Source organism: Halichoerus grypus, chromosome 4 (assembly GCF_964656455.1).
Source record: "Halichoerus grypus chromosome 4, mHalGry1.hap1.1, whole genome shotgun sequence".
In the NCBI taxonomy this organism is placed as follows: domain Eukaryota; kingdom Metazoa; phylum Chordata; class Mammalia; order Carnivora; family Phocidae; genus Halichoerus; species Halichoerus grypus.
The window spans coordinates 9,084,885-9,106,082 of record NC_135715.1 but is presented as its reverse complement, the minus strand read 5'-3'; the positions used below and the strand labels follow the sequence as shown (position 1 = coordinate 9,106,082).

Genomic DNA, 21,198 nt, shown 5'->3' with positions numbered 1-21,198 from the left:
ACAGTGTTTGGCTTACAGTCAGACTAAGAAAGAAAGGCAACTGGTTTGGTAGGAAGGAAGGGAGCAAGTAAGTCGGAATGAAGAAAGAAAGGAAGACAGAAAGGTTAGTAGAAAGACAGGAAGGAAGGAAGGTTGGCCGGGATGGTCATTATCGCCTGTAGAGGTTGGTTGGTAGGAAAGTGGGTTAGGTTAGTTGATGGTAAGGAAGATCAGTTGGTAGGAAGGGTGGTTGGTGGGTGGTTTGGAGGGAAGGAAAGTTCTGCATGCTACCCTTCATTATTATTAAATACAGAATTTACCCTGAATATTGAGCTTAAAAAATCTGTTCTTTAATAATATGTTTTTGTGTTTTGTTATAGCTGATGAAGTTACTTGGATGGACCCATTGTGCATCTTTTACTGAAAACTGGCTCCCCATCATGTATCCTCCTGATTATTGTGTATTCTAAAATAGGAACCAAGACTTTAAATTTTAAAAAAGAAAGTTTTATAGTGAATGGATATAAAAACAAATTTGTGGCATTTTTAGTCTAATGCATGTTTTCATCCGCTATCAAATACTGATTATTAAAATGATGTGTATTTATCAGAGAATTTGCTGGCGTGTGGCTTAATACATGTAAATCTAGACCTCTGACATCATGGTGTTTTTTTAATGCCTCACGTTGCTGGCAGCGGGCTGTGCTCTGACTGCCAGCACCAAGGACTGTCAGTTGGGTTGCAGCTATTACATGCATGATCGGTTTTGAACAGTGACTTTTAACTGCAAACCTGTAAAATTCTATTTTTTATTTTATAAATGAACAGGGTTTTAACATGCTCAACTTTAATTTTTTCAATTGTATGAAGGCCTTAAAAAGCTACATTAAGCGTAGCTAAAATTATTTATTGGACTAAAAAGTAACACAACTTCATTTCCAGATTTCTTTTTTTTTTTTTTTTTTTTGCAAAAGTTTACACTCAATTAAGGGGAAAAAATAAAACCGGCACAAATAAATGTGTGGCAATTGCTGGAGCGTAACTGCTTCACTAAATCTAGATCTTCATCTTGGCGTTATTTCAGGTCAATCATTTTTAACATCCTCTTGACATGCAGAGCATCAGAATGAACTAATAATACATGTGTAAGTGCCAGACAGCTAAATCTTTATCAGGTATTGTAAAGATACACATATGGTATGTTCATTAAAGTTGAAATAATGTAAAACACGTGAATAAATGTGCAAAACCAAGATCACAGTATATACCATATGCATTCTGATACCTTAATTTTTTTTATAAATAATAAAAGTGAATATTGAAGCTTCTTAAAGTTGGTCTTAATTTTTCATAAATAAGGTTTGGGGTTAGTACAGAAATAATATATTAAATGAATAGACAAAAAATTCAACGTGAAGTAATTTATATTTCCTATAGGCTTGCAGTTATTTGAATATATTGCCAATTCTTACGTGATTAACTTTTGTGTATGTTTTTGGCTTTTTATTATTTTTATCTTTCTGGCTACTATACTTGCTTCTCTCATCCTTTCTTCATAAAATAAAAAGACACATAGATAATATTGAAAAGCCTCTACTCACTGACAGCAAACGTGTTTGTGTGTGTGTGTGTGTGTGTGTGTGTGTGTGTGTGTGTGTGGTTTTCAAATCTCGTTCCTTTAGAATTTGCTATTATAAAAGACCTCCCAGTTAATCTTACCTGGTCTCTCATAACTGTTTTCTGCGTTAGTTGACCCCTTTATATGATAAAAACAAGAGCCTTTATGAAGAAATACAAATATGCATGCAAACAATTTCTGAGCCATCTAGAATTTAAAGTCCGTCCACAAACAACCACATGTATATTCTCTCACAAACACGTACTTTTATCCTCATACAGGTTCCCATGTATACATGTTCATCCAGTGGAGAAATTGAGAGGCACAGAAAGGGTAGGGTGACTGACTGGTTGATTATTTTATAGAATCCGTTTTATAACGCAGGTTTTGCCATTCCTAGTGAGTGCTGCCTGCTTGCATAGAGCCCCAGGGGCAGCGAGAGGTGAAAGCTTGGGTCCTTCTCAGGTCTTCATGAGGATGTGTGCAGCCCTAGGGTGTGCATGGCCTTCTGGACACCAGGTTTCAAAGCCCCTGTGAACATCTCATTTCCCAGCTTTTCCTTTTAAGCCTTTGGATTAGCCCCAACTATTCACCATCTCAGGCAGCCACAAAATTACACAATTGCCTGTAATCATCTAGACAAATGTCCCCTCAGGAAAAGACCCCTCAGCCTGAGAGCTGAGTCTAGTAATTTGAAGATGGCCTTCATGAAGACGGTTTTCTAGGGAACAACCATTACAAGCTTGGGAGGAGCTCCCACCCCTGTTGGGCTCCCTCCAGTGATTCCCAGGCTGCTGGTTTTCCAGGTAACTTGTCGAGCTGGAGATGGGATGGAACAGGAGAGTTGGGAACATCATAGTATGCTGTTCTTACTGAGATTCGGCCAGCTTACTTGAGTAAAACACACAGCTTGCTCCAGGCCTTTGGTTAGTTCCCACACTTCTGAAAAAAGTTGCCTTTGAGAATTTTTGCCGGTTTTCTCATTACTCTTTAGAAAGCCAATCTTTACAAGTGCTTTTTCACTGACACAATGGGTCCCCCATTTTCATGGACATCACACTTTTTTTTTAAGCAGATGAATTTAGCATCCAATTTTAATATAAATTTAAGGTTAGAAACTTTCTGGTAGTACATTTATTTTGAAAGACTATCTTCTGAGTTAGGTAAAGATACAATTAATTCTAGGATCCTTCAAATACGACTTATTTTTATATAAAAACACCATCAATCCAGAGCTCCCTGATTTCTTACTTTCTCTCTCAGGTTTTGGTCCTTGTGCTATATTTTATAATGTGGAAGAAGAATTCAGCCCCTGGTGGATTTTGGATATGCTCTTCAAGAACAATGCGGAGCTCCAGGCACAGGGAGCAGCTGGGCCCTCTCCGCAGGCCAGTTAGTGGCAGCCTGCTGTATGTGATGTCGTGAGTCGGCGGCCCCCGGCCCTCCCTCTCTTCAGTACTGAAAAGCAAACGAGTGAGCTATGTGTTTTCCGAAGGAGGTAGTGAAATAATGGAGCTTTTAATAGTACATTCGGTAAAGCATGAATATTTTCAGGCAAGTTTGGGTTTTTTTGTTTTTTGTTTTTTAAGGCTCTATAAGCCATTAGGAAGTTCTCAGTTGTAACAAAAGCTTCTCTAATTACCAACTTATCTCTTCTATTGGGGTTAAAGTCTTCCACAGATGTAAAATTTTAGAATGAAGATTGGTTAGTTTGCTGTGGAAGTTGCAGATACATCCACAGACTGGCAAAATCTGCTTTGAACTGTGATTTCTAGAAAGATCAGCTCCATCCGTGGAACCCATGGTGAGAGGCCCTGACTTGGTGGCTGTCTTGTCAGCCTCTGCCTTCTGTCCTGATCACACTGCCTCCATGGTGATAGCTGAACCTGAATAAGCTCTAGAAGGAAGTGTCCTCAATAAAATCATTACTGTGAATGTAGGATGTAAAATAGTACTCAGAAAAGCCAGGGACAGGGGCACATGGGTGGCTCAGTCTTTTAAGCATCTGCCTTCAGCTCAGGTCATGATCCCGGGGTCCAGGGTTGGAGGCCCACATCTCCGGCTCCCTGCTGGGCGGGGAGCCTGCTTCTGTCTCAGCCCCTCCCTCCGACTTTGCTCTCTCTCTCACGCGTGTGCTCTCTCTCTCTCAAATAAACTAAAATCTAAAAAAAAAAAAAAAAAAAAGCCAGGGACAGTTTTCCTGTTTGAGGTAATGGCAGCCAATTTTTGTACCACGTCCACTGAAGACAACTGAAAGAGCTAGGTACTTCTTAAACATTAGAGATGGTACCGAGCATGTGCTCAGCACAGGTCTCTGGCCCCTTTCCAGTGACAGCTCCCCAGTTGTCATCAGTAGGAGCTTTGCCATCATGGGATTTCTCACCCCTCCCTTGGATAACTTGTCTTCGCCCTGGAAGAGCACAGCCCGGTCCCCTCCTTCCCACTTGGTCCCTCTCCTCCTTACCCACTGTGATGGTGAGATGTCTGGACCGAATGGCTGGAATCCCAGCCCAGATCTCTGCTCTCTAGTCCTGGCTCAGGCCCTGATGAGCCCCATCACTAGACCTCCATGGGTCTCTTCCAGAAATTCAGGCGGTATATTCAGTGTGTCTGTTCCAACTCAAAATTTATTGAATCTGAATTAACTTGAGTCTTCCTCTGCAGCATTTCATTCTCTGTGCTCTCAGTGGCCTAGCGTTAAAAGGTATGTTTTTGTCTTTCTCTGTAGGATCTAAGTCAGAGAAGCATGCATAGAGATGGAAAGGAGGGATCCTTTTCATTCCCTCAATCTTCAAAAAAACTCTTGAACAGAGACTTCCTTAAGGAATAAGAAAGTAAGAATAAGCTCTGAACTTTATTAGTCTGAACATGGTTAATAAGAGGAAAAAACTGCATTAGTCCTAACTGAGGGAGGAAGCTAGGAAAGAAGCGGGAGGTGTAAGTACTGCTCTCCGGTGAAGGCCCCAGGGTGTCTCACCCGCAGGAGCGGCCTTCCCGGAGTGCACAGCGGGCGGCGGGCCAGGCAGGAGGCAGAGACGGTCTAGACGCTGGGCAATGTGTGGCAACGGGCTCGCTGCACCCCTCCTGCAAAGGTCTTGTTAGTGTCGCTTAGAACCCCTGCTCTTATGAGAGGATTTCAAAAACTCAACAAGCCAGTGTCTAATGTATTGAAGCCATGTCCTCTCAAGGGTCAAACATGAATAATTACAGTTCCAGGATCAGGGACAGATGTCCGGGACTGCCTGCATTTCCAGTCATGACGTGAAAGTTCTAGAACCTGACTATGCCAAGTCCTTTACAAAATGTGAGTAGAATATAAAGCAGCCGGAAATATCTTCTATAATCTTCATCTTATGTGTGATTTTAAAAGGTACTAACCTATATGCCTCACTGATCTGTCTACCAAGCCACCTCAAAACTCGGTGGCTTCTAACAACAATCACTTCTTCTCACTCACGAGTATAACTTGGCTGGAGTTTGGTCCAAGCTGCGCTTGGCCTGGGTGGTCCCAAAGCTGAGTCATGAAAATGTACAATTTACAGGAAGAACAGGGTGGAGGGACATTTTGAAGGATACTCTGGTGATGCCGTTCAACGTAACGCAGCGGGGAGAAATGCTCCAGGACAGACAACTCAGATTCTTCAGCAGATAAATGGCCAGAGGGAAAAGCAAGAGGGAGGGAGAAGCTCAGGTCAAAAGAGACTTCAGATACATGCCAGCCAGCCAGTGAATCAAATGTGGACCTCATCTGGATCCCAGTTCAGACAAACTCTAAAAATAAATGTCATGGCATTTAGGAGACAAATGGAAATTGGAACCCTGGATTTTCCAAAATATATAATACTAAATTACTTAGTTTAAATTTTATATTAATAAAATATATTTTTAGGGTGATAAAGTTATGGTTATGTGTATCGTATATATGAACCAAATCTACAGAAGAACGGATATCTATTATTTCCTTCAAATTAATATAGAATTGGAGAAGTAGGTGGAGGTACAGATAAAACAAGATTTGCCAGGAATTGAAAATCCATGGCGGCCGGCTGGGGGGGGGGGTGAAGGGGGGAGGGGGGAGGTCATGATTCTTTCTTCCACTTATTTAACCAGCATTATTGAATTATAGTTGCTGCACAATAAACTGCACGTTTAAAGTGTACGATTCGTCTACTTTTAATACATTTAAATTTTCCTATAGAAGTTTGAAGACAAAGTCTTTAGAATTGTGATCAGTCTGGCTTTTCTAAAAGGGCAGACCTGTATCCATTTAGAACATAATGAAATAAGCATATGATCATCATATCCTTTTGTCCTGGAAATGTGAAAGAAATCTACTTATAAGTCTAAGAAGAGATTTAAGGGTCAGGTCCCATGCTGTAACATCACTGAGCTTTATATAAAATAATTGATATTTGGCAACTTTGCTAAACTCATGAATTCCAGTAATTCCACTGTAGATTATCCATAGTCCCAGGGGTCAGCAAACCAGGGCCTATATGTTTAATCCAATCCATAGCCTGTTTTTTGCAGGGTCAACAAGCTAAGAGTAGATCTTGAATTTTTGTAATTGGCTGTAAATATATATATAATACACATATTCTGTAGAAACAGTGTGTAGACTGAAGATACTTATTAGCTGGCCCTTTACAGAAAAGGTTTGCTGACCCTGGCTTACATAAACAATGCTATCATCCGCAAATAGTGCCCTTTTCTTGCATTCTAAATGTGCATGTTTTATTCCTTTGCTTTCCCACATTGGCTAAAGCCTCTAGTATAATGCTGAGAAATGGTGGTAGCTGGATTTTTTGTTGTTCTCCCCTATTAGAGAAGAAGCTTTTAACATTTTTTTTTAAGATTTTATTTATTTATTTGACAGAGACACAGCAAGAGAGGGAACACAAGCAGGGGGAGTGGGAGAGGGAGAAGCAGGCTTCCCGACAAGCAGGGAGCCCGATGCGGGGCTCCATCCCAGGACCCTGGGATCATGACCTGAGCCAAAGGCAGATGCTTAAAGACTGAGCCACCCAGGCCGCCCTGCTTTTTTAACATTTTATAATCATGATGTTTTAGATATTTTTGTAGCCTTCCTTTATCAGAACACACAAAAATTCCATTCTTTTCTACTTCTCTAGAAATTTTAATCATAAATTTGTGGGGGAAAAACAGACAATCCAGAAATCTAACTTGAAGTGATCCCAGCAATTCATTAGCACAGAAGCAGGGCATTCGTAGAGTGGATTCTCTTAGGAAGTTCCTAAGACAACATCCTTGACAATTTCCTTATTCTAGTACCATTCCCGTATTTTTCACTTTTAGTCCATGTTACTGTTTTCTGTCACTCAGTAGCCTCTTCTTTTGCTACAGCTAAAATCTGTATAAGTAGATTCTTCAAAATTAAGAAGGACCCTTTCAAGCTCAGTTTCAAAAAGCATGTGACCAAAGTGTAGTATTGACAAATTTGCAGTAGAAAGAACAAGGGGGAAATCCATTTGTTTACAAATTTATTCACGTAAAGTTTGTTAAACAATTGAGACTTTTTGGAAGCCAACACAGCTACTTTTAAGTTTTCATATTACTCTTTGTAGATATTTAGATTAACCAGATAATCTTAAATAGGTGATTTTAGAAAGCTGCTGTAATATTAAATTATGTTTATCTAGGCATACAAGTCGTTTTTATGCACTACCTTCTCGATCTCACAAGTCTTTTATTGACAATACAGTTTCCAACACTGCTCAAAAGACACTAATGTTTCGAAAGGCATTTGTTTAATTTAATCCCATTTTAGTATTCCTTTGAAAATTTTGACTGATGACTCTGGAAATTCAGCCAAGAGTGTTGTGTCAAAAACTTGCTTGAATTTATCTAAGAATTCGTAATCGGTGCTGAACCTGAATTTGTTTGCCCAAAGCAACACCGTCCCTGGCTGACAAAGGTACGCCATGGTGGTGAGCAGCTTGTCCAGGAAGTAGTGGTGGTAGACCACGTCCGAGGCCAGAACGTAGTCGTAATAAAACGTCGACTTGGGGAAGTGTTGCTCCAGGCTCTCTCCCCAAACCAGCTCTCTCACTTCCGGCAGATGTGCTGCACGTTTTAATGTGTTCTTCAAAAGATTGTATTGAAGGTTTCCTAGGACATCAGGCAAATCCGTTGCTGTGACTTGAGCTCCTAAGAGATAAGAGAGAAAAATTGTAACAATTACCTGGAAACATGCAGGCAGCCACAGTGGACATAGACACTCAGGGAGACACAAGAAATGGAACTGGGCTTCTCAGCTTTGTCCACATTTGCACGTGGACTGGACATACTTGACCCAATCCCGCTGGATAATTTCCCATGGGGAGCTCTGCCCTGTGCACTGTGTGCTGTTTCACAGCGTCCCAGGTCTCTACCCCCAGACTCCACCCCCAGCTCCTGGCGATCAAAAATGTCTCTAGAAGTGGCCAAATGTCCTTTATGGGGCAAAATCACCTTTGGTTGAGAACCACTGAAATAGAATAATGTTATCATTTTTTAAGAAATAGTTGTGTGGTGTTGGGAGATTTCAGGATAATTAGCTGCTTAATAAATCATGTTTTCCTTCTAAAACTCTATCTGAAGATTTGATCTATTTTGTACGACTGCCTGTCTCCAACCTAAATTTTTAAATTAATCATTAGGCGTTTTAAAGCTAGTGACAAGAGTTCACAAAGTGGACCACCCCAGTTCCAGACTGGATTTAATAGAGGAAGCTCTGTAACGGTGGAGTCAGAAGTACCCCACATCTGTGCCCACCTCTTGCTCAGTGCCCGGAACTCACAACCTGCATTTGGTGTATAAACCTGTCTCCACCTTGGATTAACTCACTTATTTTTCTTCAAAATGTTATAATATTCGCAACGAAAAGCAGGAGACAGCATAACGTAGCTGTTTACAACAGGAGAGTCACAGCTCCAGAATTACAGCTTCATCGCACGGTCCTCGGTGGGCCGGGCAGGTCCCCTAACCTCTCTCTCACCTGCGATTATCTTATTTCTGGGCCAACAGTACTAATTCCTAGCTCATGATATTTTGGGAGATTCAGTGAGTGAAATCATGGCCAAGCACCTGAGTCACAGCTGGCCAGAGAGAAAGCACTCCCTATCATTGCTGTCAAAGTCAAAGTGTTTTGGAAACAAAGTCAGGAATAAGCAGACAAACCTAAAATACTGGCCACAATGGAGACAAGGCCTGGTCCGGCACCAATCTCAAGTATCTTGGCATCTTGGAGATTCAGTTCCTCTGTATGTTCCTCCAAATACTGACACAAAGCTGTAGCCTAAAAAACATTTGCAGGTGTCACCCGAGCTTTGGAACCTTGGAGAACAGTGGTGGCCCGACCTCCCTTCCCCACCCCAAGCGAAACACTACAAGAGCTGTTATTAATAGTTGCAGTTGATCGAGGGGCTCCGAAGAGTCAAAATATGCATTCAATGCCCTGTTTGGACCTCTGGAGTATGAAAGGTATGATACGCATCAGAGGAACTGGAGACAGACTTGCTGAATCGCCTCTATCCTCTATCTGAAGACTCTGGGTCAGTGTCCGGGAAGAGGAAGGTCCCCTGGGCTCTTAAAGTCCGGGAAGGAGGCCTGAAAGCAGCAACCTCTTGCTCTGGTTTGGTCCCGCCGGCTGCCACCTGCTCCGAGAGCATTGCTGTACGTCTTCCCCACTTCCCTCCTGACTCCTTTCTCCAAGTTCGGGTGGGTTAGAACTTTGTCTGCTACCCTGGACAACGGGGCAGTTTATTTTTTTAAGCGGTCATCTAAGAAACAGACTGTCGATACCGTGCTTCTAAGGGGCGCCCACTCTGGGGCGGTCGGGGGTGGGGGTCTCCAGACTGCGCTTCTGCAGGCCACCGGGCGAGGGCGGTGCTGCTGGTCCGTGGACCACACTTCGTGGAGCGGCGAGGAGATGCTAAAAAGCATGTGAGTGAATTGAGATAACTTTGTAGACAGAAGCTCAAACGTTCCTTTCCTTCTCCCTTCCTTCTCTTCTGCCTCCACCTTCTCCTGACCTTTCTACGGAGAGATCAAGGGTATTGGCTTTGCACTGACTGATGAGGCGTTCGCCCTTCTGCCAGTGGGGTCTCAGCAGCGCCGCGGATGTGAGAGATCCGGAGGGTTCGGCATGAGGACGTGAATCCTGAGATGACAAAGCAAACCGAACTCTAGTCTGTGTGCACTCTCACCTCTTCTCTTCCTGTGGCTGCTCAGAACTTGATGGGACGCCACGTTTTGGGGGGGGGCTGGGGCGGCAGGAACCCCAGCCCACGGGCTGCTGTCGCCCCCCCCCCGCCCCCCCCCGCCCCGTCGTGTGTTCATAGTGAAGAGTCCACACGCCCAGACGAACGTGCGGTCACGGCTCCTCTCCAGGGGACGCAGGCCGGGCTGGGAAGGGGCCTGTGCGCCGACTCGGACGGGCGAGCGGCGTCAAGGAGGCACACGCTGGGGGCGCGGGGGGTGCCCCAGGCGCTGAAGGATGGGGAGTGTCCAGCCCCCCGAGTGTCCAGCGGGGGGCGGCGGGTGAAACAGCCACGCACGGCGCATTGCCAAGAGCTCTGGCGCTGGGGAGGGAGCTTCTGGATGAAGAGGAAGGATAGTGACTTGTGATGGCAGGGGTTTCCCTGTGAGGAAGAGTGTCACCTAGAGCCACCAAAGAGACGTGCTGTGAGGGGTTTTCCAAGCGTCCCTCAGTGCCCTGCCGGGTGAGCAGCCCGGCGACCAAGCTTTTCTCAGGAAGCACGGCCCTGCGCCACCCCCAGCTTCCCGCCCCGTTAGCAAACGCGCGAGTGAGCTCCTTCACCCACAGCGGCCCTCGGAGCCCCACGAGGAAGCGTGGTTTCGCACGTCATGTAAACCCTTCCTTGGCAGCTTTCGGGAAATGGGGGTGCCAGGAGAGGCCAGGGTGTGGTGCGCGGAAGGTTGAGGCCTTGGAATAAAATGGTCCTGTGGACAAATATTCTTCCATTCCTGATCTCCTGGTACCCCTGCTTATGGTTGTCCATTTGCCAAATATATTACAGTAGGAAGCTGGGGAGCAGGTTGGTGGTTTTCAAACGTGTTATTAAGCCAGAGAAGAGGATTTCCCTATGAAGGAAATCATACTTAACATGCATGGGGGGCAACACTGAGCTTCCTTAGCCAGGGGATGGGGGTGGGCAGCTCTAGGAGCCTGGAGCCCTTTGTCTGCCCCTCCCCTTGTCCAGCCTCCTTGTCCTCCGTCACCTGCCACTGCTACCCAGGCCCCCGCCCCAGGGAGCTCCATGGCACCTCCACCCCTGATGCTCAGCTGCAGTCCCTGGAGCAGGGGCCTGCCCCACCCCCCCACCCCCCCAGGAGTGGCAGCACCTCTGAGTCCCAGGTCTGCACTGGAAGACAAACCCCAGGCCATTCCCCGCCAGCGACAGAGCAGCTTGGAGCCGAAGCCTCTCAAAGAACAACCCAGCGGGCATCGGAGGGCCAATGTCCCAAAGCCGGTGGCACAGCTCTCCCAAATGAGTCGGCTTTTTGAGCCCCCACCTCCCCAACTGGCAGGTGCAAACAGTGGCGCGTTGGTAATCCCAGGTGGCAGGCGTGACGCGCAGCTTCCACAAGTGCTCACACCGCCCAACCTCCCCAGTGCGGGGGAAAAAGGTGGGGGAGGCGAAGCAAGCAGCCAGGAACTAGCAGATTGGCTCGCAGTTCAGAGCGTCTCCCCCATTCCCATGCCCCCCTCGCATGGGGGGCTGCAGGGAGGAGAGGGGGGCGGCTTCCTACCCGCTTCTGCGGGAACAGCCACGGCGTGGAAGGGAAGCGAGCACCCGGCTCCAATTGTTTTTTTCCTCAAAATTCATATGAATTTTTCATCTTACTTCCTGATATATTCAAGCTGATCTGATGTAAAAAATGTTTCAGGAAACATGGCACAGAGGGAAATGATCCTTCTGGGAGAGATGCTGGGCTTTTGCGGAGCCAAGCGCACCCCCAGCCCCGGGCCAACACGTGGTCCTCCCCTGCAGAAGCACAGAAGGTGAAAGCACTCGGCGACCTGTCCACGGTGGAACTGTCGCCCCCAGAAGCCCTGACATCCCGAGGGTAATGGCCGTCTCACCCCGGGCCACACCACCGCTCCGTAGCTCTCTATGGACTCTTGGATGACGATCTTTGTGCCCGCAAACAGGTAATGCTCCTGCGTGTAGCTGGCGTAATCTGTAGGGACAAATCTCTGGAGGCTATGAAGAGACGGTTCTATCTTGTTAGAATCTGTGGGGGCAGAAAATAAAATAGGTTCCATGAGTTGTTGCTGCAGAACAAGCAGAACTAGGCCACTGGTAAGAGGGGAGCGGCCCGGGCGGGTTTCCCCCAGAGGGGCTGACGCCCGCAGTGCCTGCCGCGACTAGCACAACACGGAGTGACACCGGGCGATAGGGGCGAAGTTCAGACGCGAGGTTTCCGGGAGATGCCCAAGCGCCAGGCGATGCCCTGGGTCCGTTCCGCGACGTAGCCGAGGACAGCTCTATCCCCACGTGTGTTCCGATGGCAGGAGAAAGCCAGCTTACCCGCAGAACGGCACGAAGGAGCGGTCTGGATGAGGACCTAGGCACACACAGACCTGACTATTTTTAGGACTTGAAGCGAAGTAACATTCCCGCATGTTGGCTGGAGCATGTTCCTTAAATCCTTCCTCCAACTGCTCCTCAAAAGGCACCGGTCACCCGAAGACGAGCTAGCTGCACAGCCCGGGGGAGGCGGCCAGATGAGCTCAGCCTATTAAGTTACAACGGCTTTAAATACCCTTTAAACTCATGCGCAGCTCTCATATATCATATAAAATGAGCAGAAAAGAGCACCTGATCGGGGCTGACATCATAGAAGCACAGATGGTGCCGATTTTGCTGAGTCTTCCAGGAGAACACGAGCAGCGTGGGGAAATGTCAGGGGTGGGGACGCCGAGCGCACTCGCACTAGGGGTCTCCCGCAGAAGAGAAGCGGCGGGTACCCGCGGTGAGAAGGAATCAGCGGCGAGGAGCTGGAGGGAAGCCGCGTGAAACCTGCCTCTGCTCCCTGAGATCCGCCTGGGACCTTCTTAACCGCGGGTGGAAGGTGGGCTTCGGAAAATAGCTGTTAACCTTGGAGGTGCTCTAATCAGGAACGTCCCCTCGAGGCGTTAGAGGAGGCGGGGGCGGGGCGCGAATACAGGGTGAAGGGTGGAGGGTGTTCGGAGAAACCTGCTCGGGAGCGCGCCCCTCAGAGGCAGGCGACGCCGGGTGTCACCGACGAGCACCCGCACCGGAGCCGTCCTGCATGCTAGTCTGCAAACCCGGACGGGTTCACAGAGGAGCACAGACATTCGGAGTCAGCTCTTAGAAATGTTTCCAGCAATGTGACCACGTCCACTTACCAAAACACAGGGCTTGTGTTTTATCTTCGCATGTATTTTCATTGTGTTTTTCTAGAAATGAATTTTTGTTGTATTTTACCCAAAAAGTGTCCGTGTGCAGCAGATTGAGAAATGGTCTTTGAGCACAGTGACTGGGTTGTCAAGGAGCATGAGGGATGTCCACAGCTCTCCAGGGTGCTACTCTTGCCCCCTCCCCGCCCCCTCCCTCCCCCGCCCCCGGGTCTGACGTAGCCTGAGTTCCACCCCCCGGGGGGGAGAATTCTGTGCCCTGACCTGCAAGGTGAGCTTCCAGAGACCTGGGGCTTCACTGAGCTTGCAGGAACCTGCTAATAAATAGTGACCAAGGCGAGAGACATCGTCCTGGTAGGGGCTGTGGGGAGGCAGGAGGGGCGGGAGGGAGACATGGCCTGCACCCACCACTTAGGGGAAGCTCCTAACATCCAACACCACCAGCTCATTTTCTGTGAAGGACCAAAGAGGCCCTAGCCTCTCCCCTCGAGCTGAGAGGCTGATGGAACTGTTGGAGAGATGATAAAAAGGCAGAGGACTAGACCGTGGTGTGCCGGGACATGTTCAACCATCAGCTTGGGGCGAGGGGAGGAAGCACTGATCTGTAGGGTTTGATGGTCACCACGGTGGGAATGCTCCCACACTCCCCGCAGACGTCCCCGGGAAAGGACGTGCGCTGCCCACTGAGACGGGTGCTTTCCACCTGCTTTCCACCAGGCAGGGCAACAGACACCAGGAAGCTCAAGAGCATAGGTACTCATAAAGATAATCTCAAAATGTAGTAAAGTAAGTCATGATGCGTTGTGAGTATTCATTACCTTGGTTTTTAAATATATCTTTGGCTTTTATATCATCTATTTAGTGGTAAGTTTTCATAACTCGTATTTCAATAATGGCCATGTTTAACAACAACCCTCAAAAAAATCCCTGAAATTCAGGGGCTGGTACAGGCCGGTTGGGGCAAGGAGTCAATACAGGGCTGCCCCCTTTTCCTCTGAGGTTTTGTCCCTGGGGTAGGTGACTGGGGGCAGCCAGACCAGCCAGGACCCATGCCAGCCCCTGCAGACTTCCCTCCCCACTGTGGCTCAGGCAGGTCCTTCTTCCCTTCCTCCCATGTCTCACCAGCTGGGGACCTATTTTTCTCTCAAGACGGTAGAAAAAGTCAATGGGCTGAATAGGAACAGCTCATCATTTCACAGGCGAACAAGCTGATAGATATGTTTTCCCAACCAACATTGTAAAGAAACGCGGGCACATAAATATTCTCCCATAAGACCCTTCTATGTTCGACAAAGATAAAGAAATGTATGCTTATTGCACACTAAATGTTTTCATTTATTGTATCGATGCTAGTCTGAGAGTTTAGAGAGATCAGATTTTAGAGACAGAATTGCCTTTTTACGTAAACTAGTTTAGTAAAAATAAATAGCATCCCGTCTTAGTTGAGTTGGAACATAATTTTACCATGTTAAATGATTATAAATGTTTGAAATGCCATACCTCGGCTTCTCTGACATTACCTGTTAGGTCTAGTATTTATTACTACCGAGTCCCTGTCCAGAAATGCAACCCATAAGTGACACAGCTGCGCCGGGAGAACATGTTGGCGAAAAGCAGACACGAATCAAGATTTTGTTTCTTTTTAAAAAGTTCTTGTGACAAAAATATAACCATTTGAGATTTATACACAGCACAAGACAAATTTAGATAAGTAAATAATGAAAAAATAGAGGTTACTTTTAATGCTATGCTCACGCTTGCCTAAAGGCACTTTTCTACTAAGCTTCACTAATAGGAACAATCTAGAATTAGAAGGGGATGGGAATTCTTGTCACTGAAGTTAACTGGGAAATGCCGTGGCCAGGAAAGCAACTGACACGGTGTGGCGGTGAGGAAGGAGGTTACCTCCTGGGGGTCCGCCGGTGCCATCCTCCTGGAGAGACCCCGCCGCCGCCGGCTCTAAGCAGCCATCTGGGGTGCACGGTGCTTCCCGCAGCTCGGAGCTCAGACACACGTCCATAACCGCAGCCACTGGAGAGCAGAGAACCAGACAGGCCCCACGAGCTCAGCCCAGGCTGGCTGAGCCTCCTGGAGGCTCTAAAAGGTGCAGCTTATTGCCGTAGCATCTGCTGAGCCGAAAAGAACCCCTGCTTCTCAGCTTAGTTTCCCCCAGTGAGCAAAGCAGCTACCCAAGGAGCTGCCATCCTAGTTTTGCAGAGCAAAGGAGAAGGGGGGGGATCATTAACCATCACCGCACCTGTTCTGTGCATCAAGACATGCAAAAACAGAGCAAGTGTCGCCGGAGGACAGGCACAATGTGGCTGGGGTCTAAAATGTCTTTCTAATAGCTTTTGGAAATGAACCTTAATGAAGAAACTCTGATCCAGCAACACATCCTACCATCGGGGGCACCATGTGGATGGAGGGGTTAATGATATCATGGATGAGAAGGCAGCATTTGGATCAAACACAGGGTTGCTCCCTTCTCTTCTGAGACTTTATTGCAAGATCGTAGAAAGTGCTGGGGGCTGAGCCAGGAGCCTGACCGGGCACCTGGCAGCTCACATAATCCCCTCCCGCGCGCCACTTCCTCATCAGCATAAAGGGGATATATAGTATCTGCCGACTTCCCAGGGCCACAGTGGGAAACAGGAGAGTGAAAGTGACAAGTACAGAGAAGAAAACCACCTGATTTAGGAAAGGAGACCTGGCTGTGGGGATCACTGGTCGGCATCACAATAGTAACACAGGACATCACCGCAGGGCGTGTACCGTGGCCAAACCCTGTTCTGCTGCTTTAAGTCTATCGATTCATCTAGTCCTAGCAATCGCTCCTATGAAGTAGATGCTATTATTATGCCTCTTCTCAGATGCGAGCAATCCAGGCGCAGAGAGCTCCAAAAGCAGCCCAAGAGCAGAGGAGGAGTCAAGCCCAGGAGGTCCAGCTGCAGAATCTACGCTCTTAACCGCCCGGCAGGTACACCTTGGGTGGGCTTGTTCAGCCTTGGGTTCCGTTGCCTACTTTGCCCTGAAATTACCACAGTGATGTTTCCTAGTCTTTTATTTATTTATTTATTTTACAAAAAGCTGTTTACCATCCTGAGTTAGTCTCCACACCCGAGTTGCCCAATCCCATCGTTCCAGCCAGCCGGGGATAGCAACCAGTCTCGCCAGCCATACCATCACTGCCTAGCTGACCAAAAGCCATTCGGGCACTGGCTTACTCCAGTGAGCAAACAGACAAAATGCAAGAAAGCACATCCCCTGAAGCAAATGTCATTCCACTGCACACCTGGGCAGGTCGCTTGTCCCTCACGTTAATGCGCACCAGGATTGCAAACAAATGAGATGGCTGTGAAAGCAATTTAACATTTTCATTGGCTCTAGAATCGAATAATCAAATATTTGTCCCACTTCTCCAACTCACCAAACCAGCCAGAGTGCCCTGGGGGTCTGTGCTTCATGCCAAAGTTCTTTCTCTTGCAGATACTTACTCCTGCATTCCTTTCAAGTTTCCCCAACTCCAGGAAGTTAATTATTCCCCTAAACTGAGGGCAGCCTGGTTGCTGATGAGTACACACTGCGTCTTCAGGGAGGAAGCCTCCACTGAATCTTAGCTCCGCCATGCACGTTCCTTATCAACGATGCAGATAATGGGGATACTACCTCCTATGGTGGTTGTGGGAATTAGGAGAGGTAAGCCATGCAAAGCATCTCACGTACAACAACAGCAACCGCTCTGTGCGAAGCGAGGAGGGCGGTCACGCAAGCCACACTCCATCCAGCACCAGGGGACTCTGGGCATTACATTTAAGACATTTCCTCATTTTGCCTGCAAGCAAAGGAGAATTATTTTCCAATACCAGGTGTGCTTTTCCTTATGAAAGGAAACGACCCCCTCCCCCATCATCATAGTTGACATGAGAAATTGACTTTTTCCCTGACATGTGTGCACTGGAAGGCAATCTAGAAAACAATGACGGTGCTCTCTACCTGACGCTGTTAGTCTGACATCGCATATGCCATATGGCACGTGTTAGTATTTGATAAAGATTCCGGAAGTTTTTCAAATGACATCTTGTTAGTCCCCGCAAAATCATTTCAAACTGTTAGCTTAAACATTACCTTACGTAGCAGAAGAGAGGTGAGATTTCTGTGCACCCTTGACTCCCCAATGTTTTATATAGACCTGCACCTGAAAGGATTAGCATTTTATGAACAAAAGCCAGCCAGTGCAAGCCCAAGTTATTTAGGGTAGCATGACCCACCAGGACTCGACACATTACTTTGCTAGAATATCCATTCTCTCTCCCTCTCTCAATTCTCAGTGTTCTCTCTCTCTCTTTCCTACATACTCACATGCAATCCTTGCAATGTGAAATGGAATCACCCTCAAAAGATCCAGAAAATGCCTCCAGCAAGACAGAGGCTCTCCTCTATGGTATCCGGTTGCTGTGATGGAGTTTGAAATGTAGACATATTTCACTTTAAAAAGAAGTGGGGGTTGGGCTGGTCAGGGTTTTGTACAGACGTGCAGACTTTCTCTGTGCTCATCAGCCAAACTGCTGTGGCTGAAGGGAGGAATCATGCCCGCTGTGAACCGTCCTGGACCCTGCTCCGAGCAGCCGGAAATAACACAGGCCTCTACCAAGAGAAGACAGGAGAACATCTAAGTAGAAGGGACGTGAGTTAAAGGCTTAAGGTTGCATGAGGAGTATTTAGCTGGGGCAACAATGAACAGGAAACCAGGAAAAACTCTTCCAAGAAAAAAGCAAGCCATTGCAATTTCTTTCATTGAAAAAAAAAGGGCAGTTAAAAAAGAAGGAGGAAAATGGTGTGTTCATTTGGGAAGCCTGGGAACCCTTAAAATAGAATATAGGGCATGTAAATTAAAACCTTGGCAGATGGGACTTAAACAATCACTCGCGTTTATGAGGGGCTGAGCGAATAGTGATTGAGCTTGAGTGCATACAAGAGCCTATTTTAATTTTTTCACCCCACCTTGGTACTCTCTTCGCTGCTGTCACTTTTTTTTTCTTTATGTGCATTTCTTTTAAGTTAGGATCTTCATCTGGATGTGCTGTGGTCCCATGACCATTAGGTTTGCTTTCCCATTCCCTTAAATTAGAGGAGGTGACCTGGAGCCTTGCTCAAACGTGTCATTCGAATGCTGCCTACTCCCCAAGTGGTCCAGGTCTCTGATGGTGTCAGTTGGGTAACTGGTTTCCACCAGGGGTCAGCACTGCTATGTAAGCACCCCTAGATATAAGCAGTAGCAAAAAGATGGTCATCATTACAATTGTATAAATAACTTTTAAAAACTGATTGCAATGTATATGAATGTGTCCCTAAATACTGGCTACATCAGAATTACCTGGAAGCTTTAAAACACATAGACTCCAGGCCCCTGGAAATTCCAGAGGTTTGAGTTCCAAGTCCAACAGCAGTCCCTGTGTGTTTTCAGCACCTGGCACCCGGCCGGTGCCAATCTATAGGGGAGGGGACTCATGACGGACTCTCACATAGTTGAAATGTCAGCCCCTGACGAGGGATTAGGCTTCGGGCATGGCTCTGGAGGACACACGGATGAAGTAAGTGCCTGGGAAGCACACTTAGTCTCAATAGGAAAGAACTTTCTAACAAGCAGAACAATGGAACAATTGATCTCAGGGAGCCAGCATAATGGAAAGTGGGCCAGACTTGGAGTCAGAACACACGAGATTGGACCAGAGGTTTATACAGGGTCAATAAACAGGCCGTGAGTGTGCGGTCTCTCTGCCTTTCTTCAACGGTGCAGACCTCTGATCTCTCACAACTGAACCTCACTCTCTCAGCCAGTGGTCCTCACCATGGAGGAATCTGCCCCTCTTCCCAGGGACCCTTGGCAATTTGGAGATTTTGTAGTTCGTCACAGCTAGGGCGGGGAGCTGTTGGTGTCTAGTGCATAGAGGACGGGGAGGGGGGGGTGGGCTGACAAACGGTCTGCTTTACACAGGACAACCCTTCACAGGAAAGAGCAATCCTGCCCAAAATGTCTCCAGGGCTAAGCCTGAGAAACCCTTGTCTTGTGGGGGGATCGGAGTTGCAGGGTGAATTCTCAGGACACTTTTTTTTTTAAAGTAAACTCTGCCTACAACATGGGGCTCAAACTCATGACCCCGAGATCAAGAGTCTCATATTCTACTGCCTGAGCCAGCCGGGGGCCACAGGGTCAATTCTAATTTCCATCCTACAGACACGGTCTGCTAGCTGGGTGATCCCTGCCTTCTCAGCCTCAGTATCCTTGCCTATAAAATGGGGTGGGTTAGCATTTGCAGACTGTCCAATAGAGAGATCGAACATCACACCCTCTGGCTCCATCAGATTTCTCCCGGGAGCAGACCTGGAGACGAGGATTTGAGAGAAAGGATTTGGGGGTGCGGGGGGGAATCATCCAGGGAAGGGGTGTTCTCACAGCCAGCTGCTGCAGGGGGCAAGAAAACTTGCACCCCTGGGGCAAGGCTGGGAGATGAGGCAAAATACACAGCTCAGAATGATTCCATTCCAGGTTCAGAGGGCTTCCGGAGGATTCCAACACCTCAGCATGGATGCAGAAACCAGCAGCTGGAGGACGCAGATGTGTCTGAGAGAGGTGAGTGATGCCCAACAGCTTCAAGATCCAGGGGAGAAGGTTCCAACTGGTCTAACTTTGTCATAAGCTAGCCCTAGAGGTAGGGCTGGATGATGTGAGAAGCATCCCAGCAAATCATGAGGAGTAGGACTGGGAACTGAAGGAGGGATGTTGGCCGCACAACAAGCAAGAGTTCTGGATGGCCTTCTTCCCTTTCCTGGCCACCCTGTGTGTACATTCTCTCTTATTTCCGTAAATACAACTTCAAAATGGATACCCATCCTCTCTACGACGGAGGATGGTCTAAGTCTCATTGGCTATCACCTGTGGAGGGAACGGAGCTGTTCCTGACTCAGAACCTCCAGACGAGGTTCCCTGCCTCTCCCTCAGTGGGCACGAGCTCCCCGGCGACCGCGGACAAGAACCTGATGAGCTATTTCGTCACTGCTCATGATGCATTGCTGCTCCCCGGGAATGCAAAGGGGAGGCTCCCTGCTTTTCACATGACCTTCCCCAAATTTCTACAAAGGAAGGGTTGCTGACCAGACAAAAGAAGATATGTCCACCATACTCACTTACAGGGGAGACGGTGTAAGAACCCCCTTCCAGGGCACTGGGGTGTCATGGCAGAACTTGATGGTCTCGAAACAACCTGGTAACCAACACTTAGGGATGCGCGGGGTTTCCAGTGTGTTTGCTCAGAGTGAAACGTAATTCCATAACTTATGGTCCCTCAACTCTCTGGCAACACAGTGGCTCTGGGTTCATAATCCTCTCTGTCGAATGATTTAGGGGCTGCTTCAACGCCCACTCGTTTGCCAGCCATCAGGGGCAGCCCCTGAGATGCGGGGCGGGGGGTGGTCCACAACGCCGCCAGCGGGATGGAAGGATTCAGAGCACCCAGCCGTGCGGCCACCACCCACGGACCGCCTGCCAAGGCGGCAGGACAGGAATGCGACTCTTCTTGTCGGGATTTGCCTGGGGCGTGAGCACGATGGGTTCCTCCTCCCGCTGAAGAAAGACCACCATCAGAAATTTTATAGTTGGTGGACATGGAAGAATTTCCTTCTGTGTCATTTCAAATCTACATCATGTTACCAGCGAGGGAGGAGAATACGAGTGAAAGAATCCAATCCTTTTGGAAACGGCAAGTGAAGTTATAGTCATTTTATCTTAAAAATAGCGCATGGCTGCCCCCCACACCCGCCACAAGGAAAGGAGCATAAATCATCGGCCTTAGAGAGCGGCTCTCACCGGATGCCCAGGAGCAGCCTCGACAGCCTTGGGAGCATTTTGGAGAGGAGATGCACTGAGCTGTTGGTCGCTATTTTAATTTTTCCCCAAGCCAGGTCTTAAAACAGATTTCGCCCTCAAAGAAATTCTCTTGTTATTTTAGAAGCATCTTCCCCTGCAACAGTGTGTAAATCACAATTGGTAATGGCCAGGGGTCATGTCATCCACATGGCCAAGAACGCTTGGAGCTGAGCCATACGCCTGTGATATTAATTACAGGGAGGGATGTCACGCTTGGGAAACGGGTTTAGATAGGAGATTCTGACATTGAAATGTCTAGGAATTTGGGGT

The 21,198-nt window shown here is 47.5% G+C and overlaps 3 protein-coding genes across 8 annotated transcripts in view; 2 read left to right on the top strand and 1 right to left on the bottom strand.

Annotated features, from left to right (window-relative positions):
• The window catches only part of TPP2 (tripeptidyl peptidase 2), a 70,195-nt gene extending 68,883 nt beyond the window's left edge, over positions 1 to 1,312 (top strand). For all 4 annotated transcript variants that reach the window (XM_036118110.2, XM_036118108.2, XM_036118109.2 and 1 more), the window contains one exon: positions 360 to 1,312. In XM_036118110.2, the coding sequence (XP_035974003.1) occupies positions 360 to 449 (90 nt within the window). In that variant the 3' untranslated portion in view covers positions 450 to 1,312. The remainder of the gene's footprint in view (positions 1 to 359) is intronic.
• A 5,773-nt stretch (positions 1,313 to 7,085) lies between these two features.
• Positions 7,086 to 15,165, bottom strand: METTL21C (methyltransferase 21C, AARS1 lysine). The gene is made up of 4 exons (XM_036118114.2): positions 14,910 to 15,165; positions 11,706 to 11,857; positions 8,777 to 8,894; positions 7,086 to 7,765 (listed from the first exon to the last, which is right to left on the bottom strand). The coding sequence occupies exons 1-4, from the start codon at positions 15,022 to 15,024 to the stop codon at positions 7,371 to 7,373; spliced, it is 780 nt and encodes a 259-aa protein (XP_035974007.2). The 5' UTR covers positions 15,025 to 15,165; the 3' UTR covers positions 7,086 to 7,370.
• The window catches only part of BIVM (basic, immunoglobulin-like variable motif containing), a 146,087-nt gene continuing 136,525 nt past the window's right edge, over positions 11,637 to 21,198 (top strand). For 2 of the 3 annotated variants that reach the window (XR_013446856.1, XM_078070104.1), the window contains exons 1-3: positions 11,637 to 11,774; positions 15,875 to 15,981; positions 19,552 to 19,635. The gene's annotated coding sequence lies outside the window, so the exon portion shown is untranslated. Of the gene's footprint in view, positions 11,775 to 12,159; positions 12,698 to 15,874; positions 15,982 to 19,551; positions 19,636 to 21,198 lie in introns of those variants that run through there. The other variant, XM_078070106.1, reaches the window with a different exon arrangement.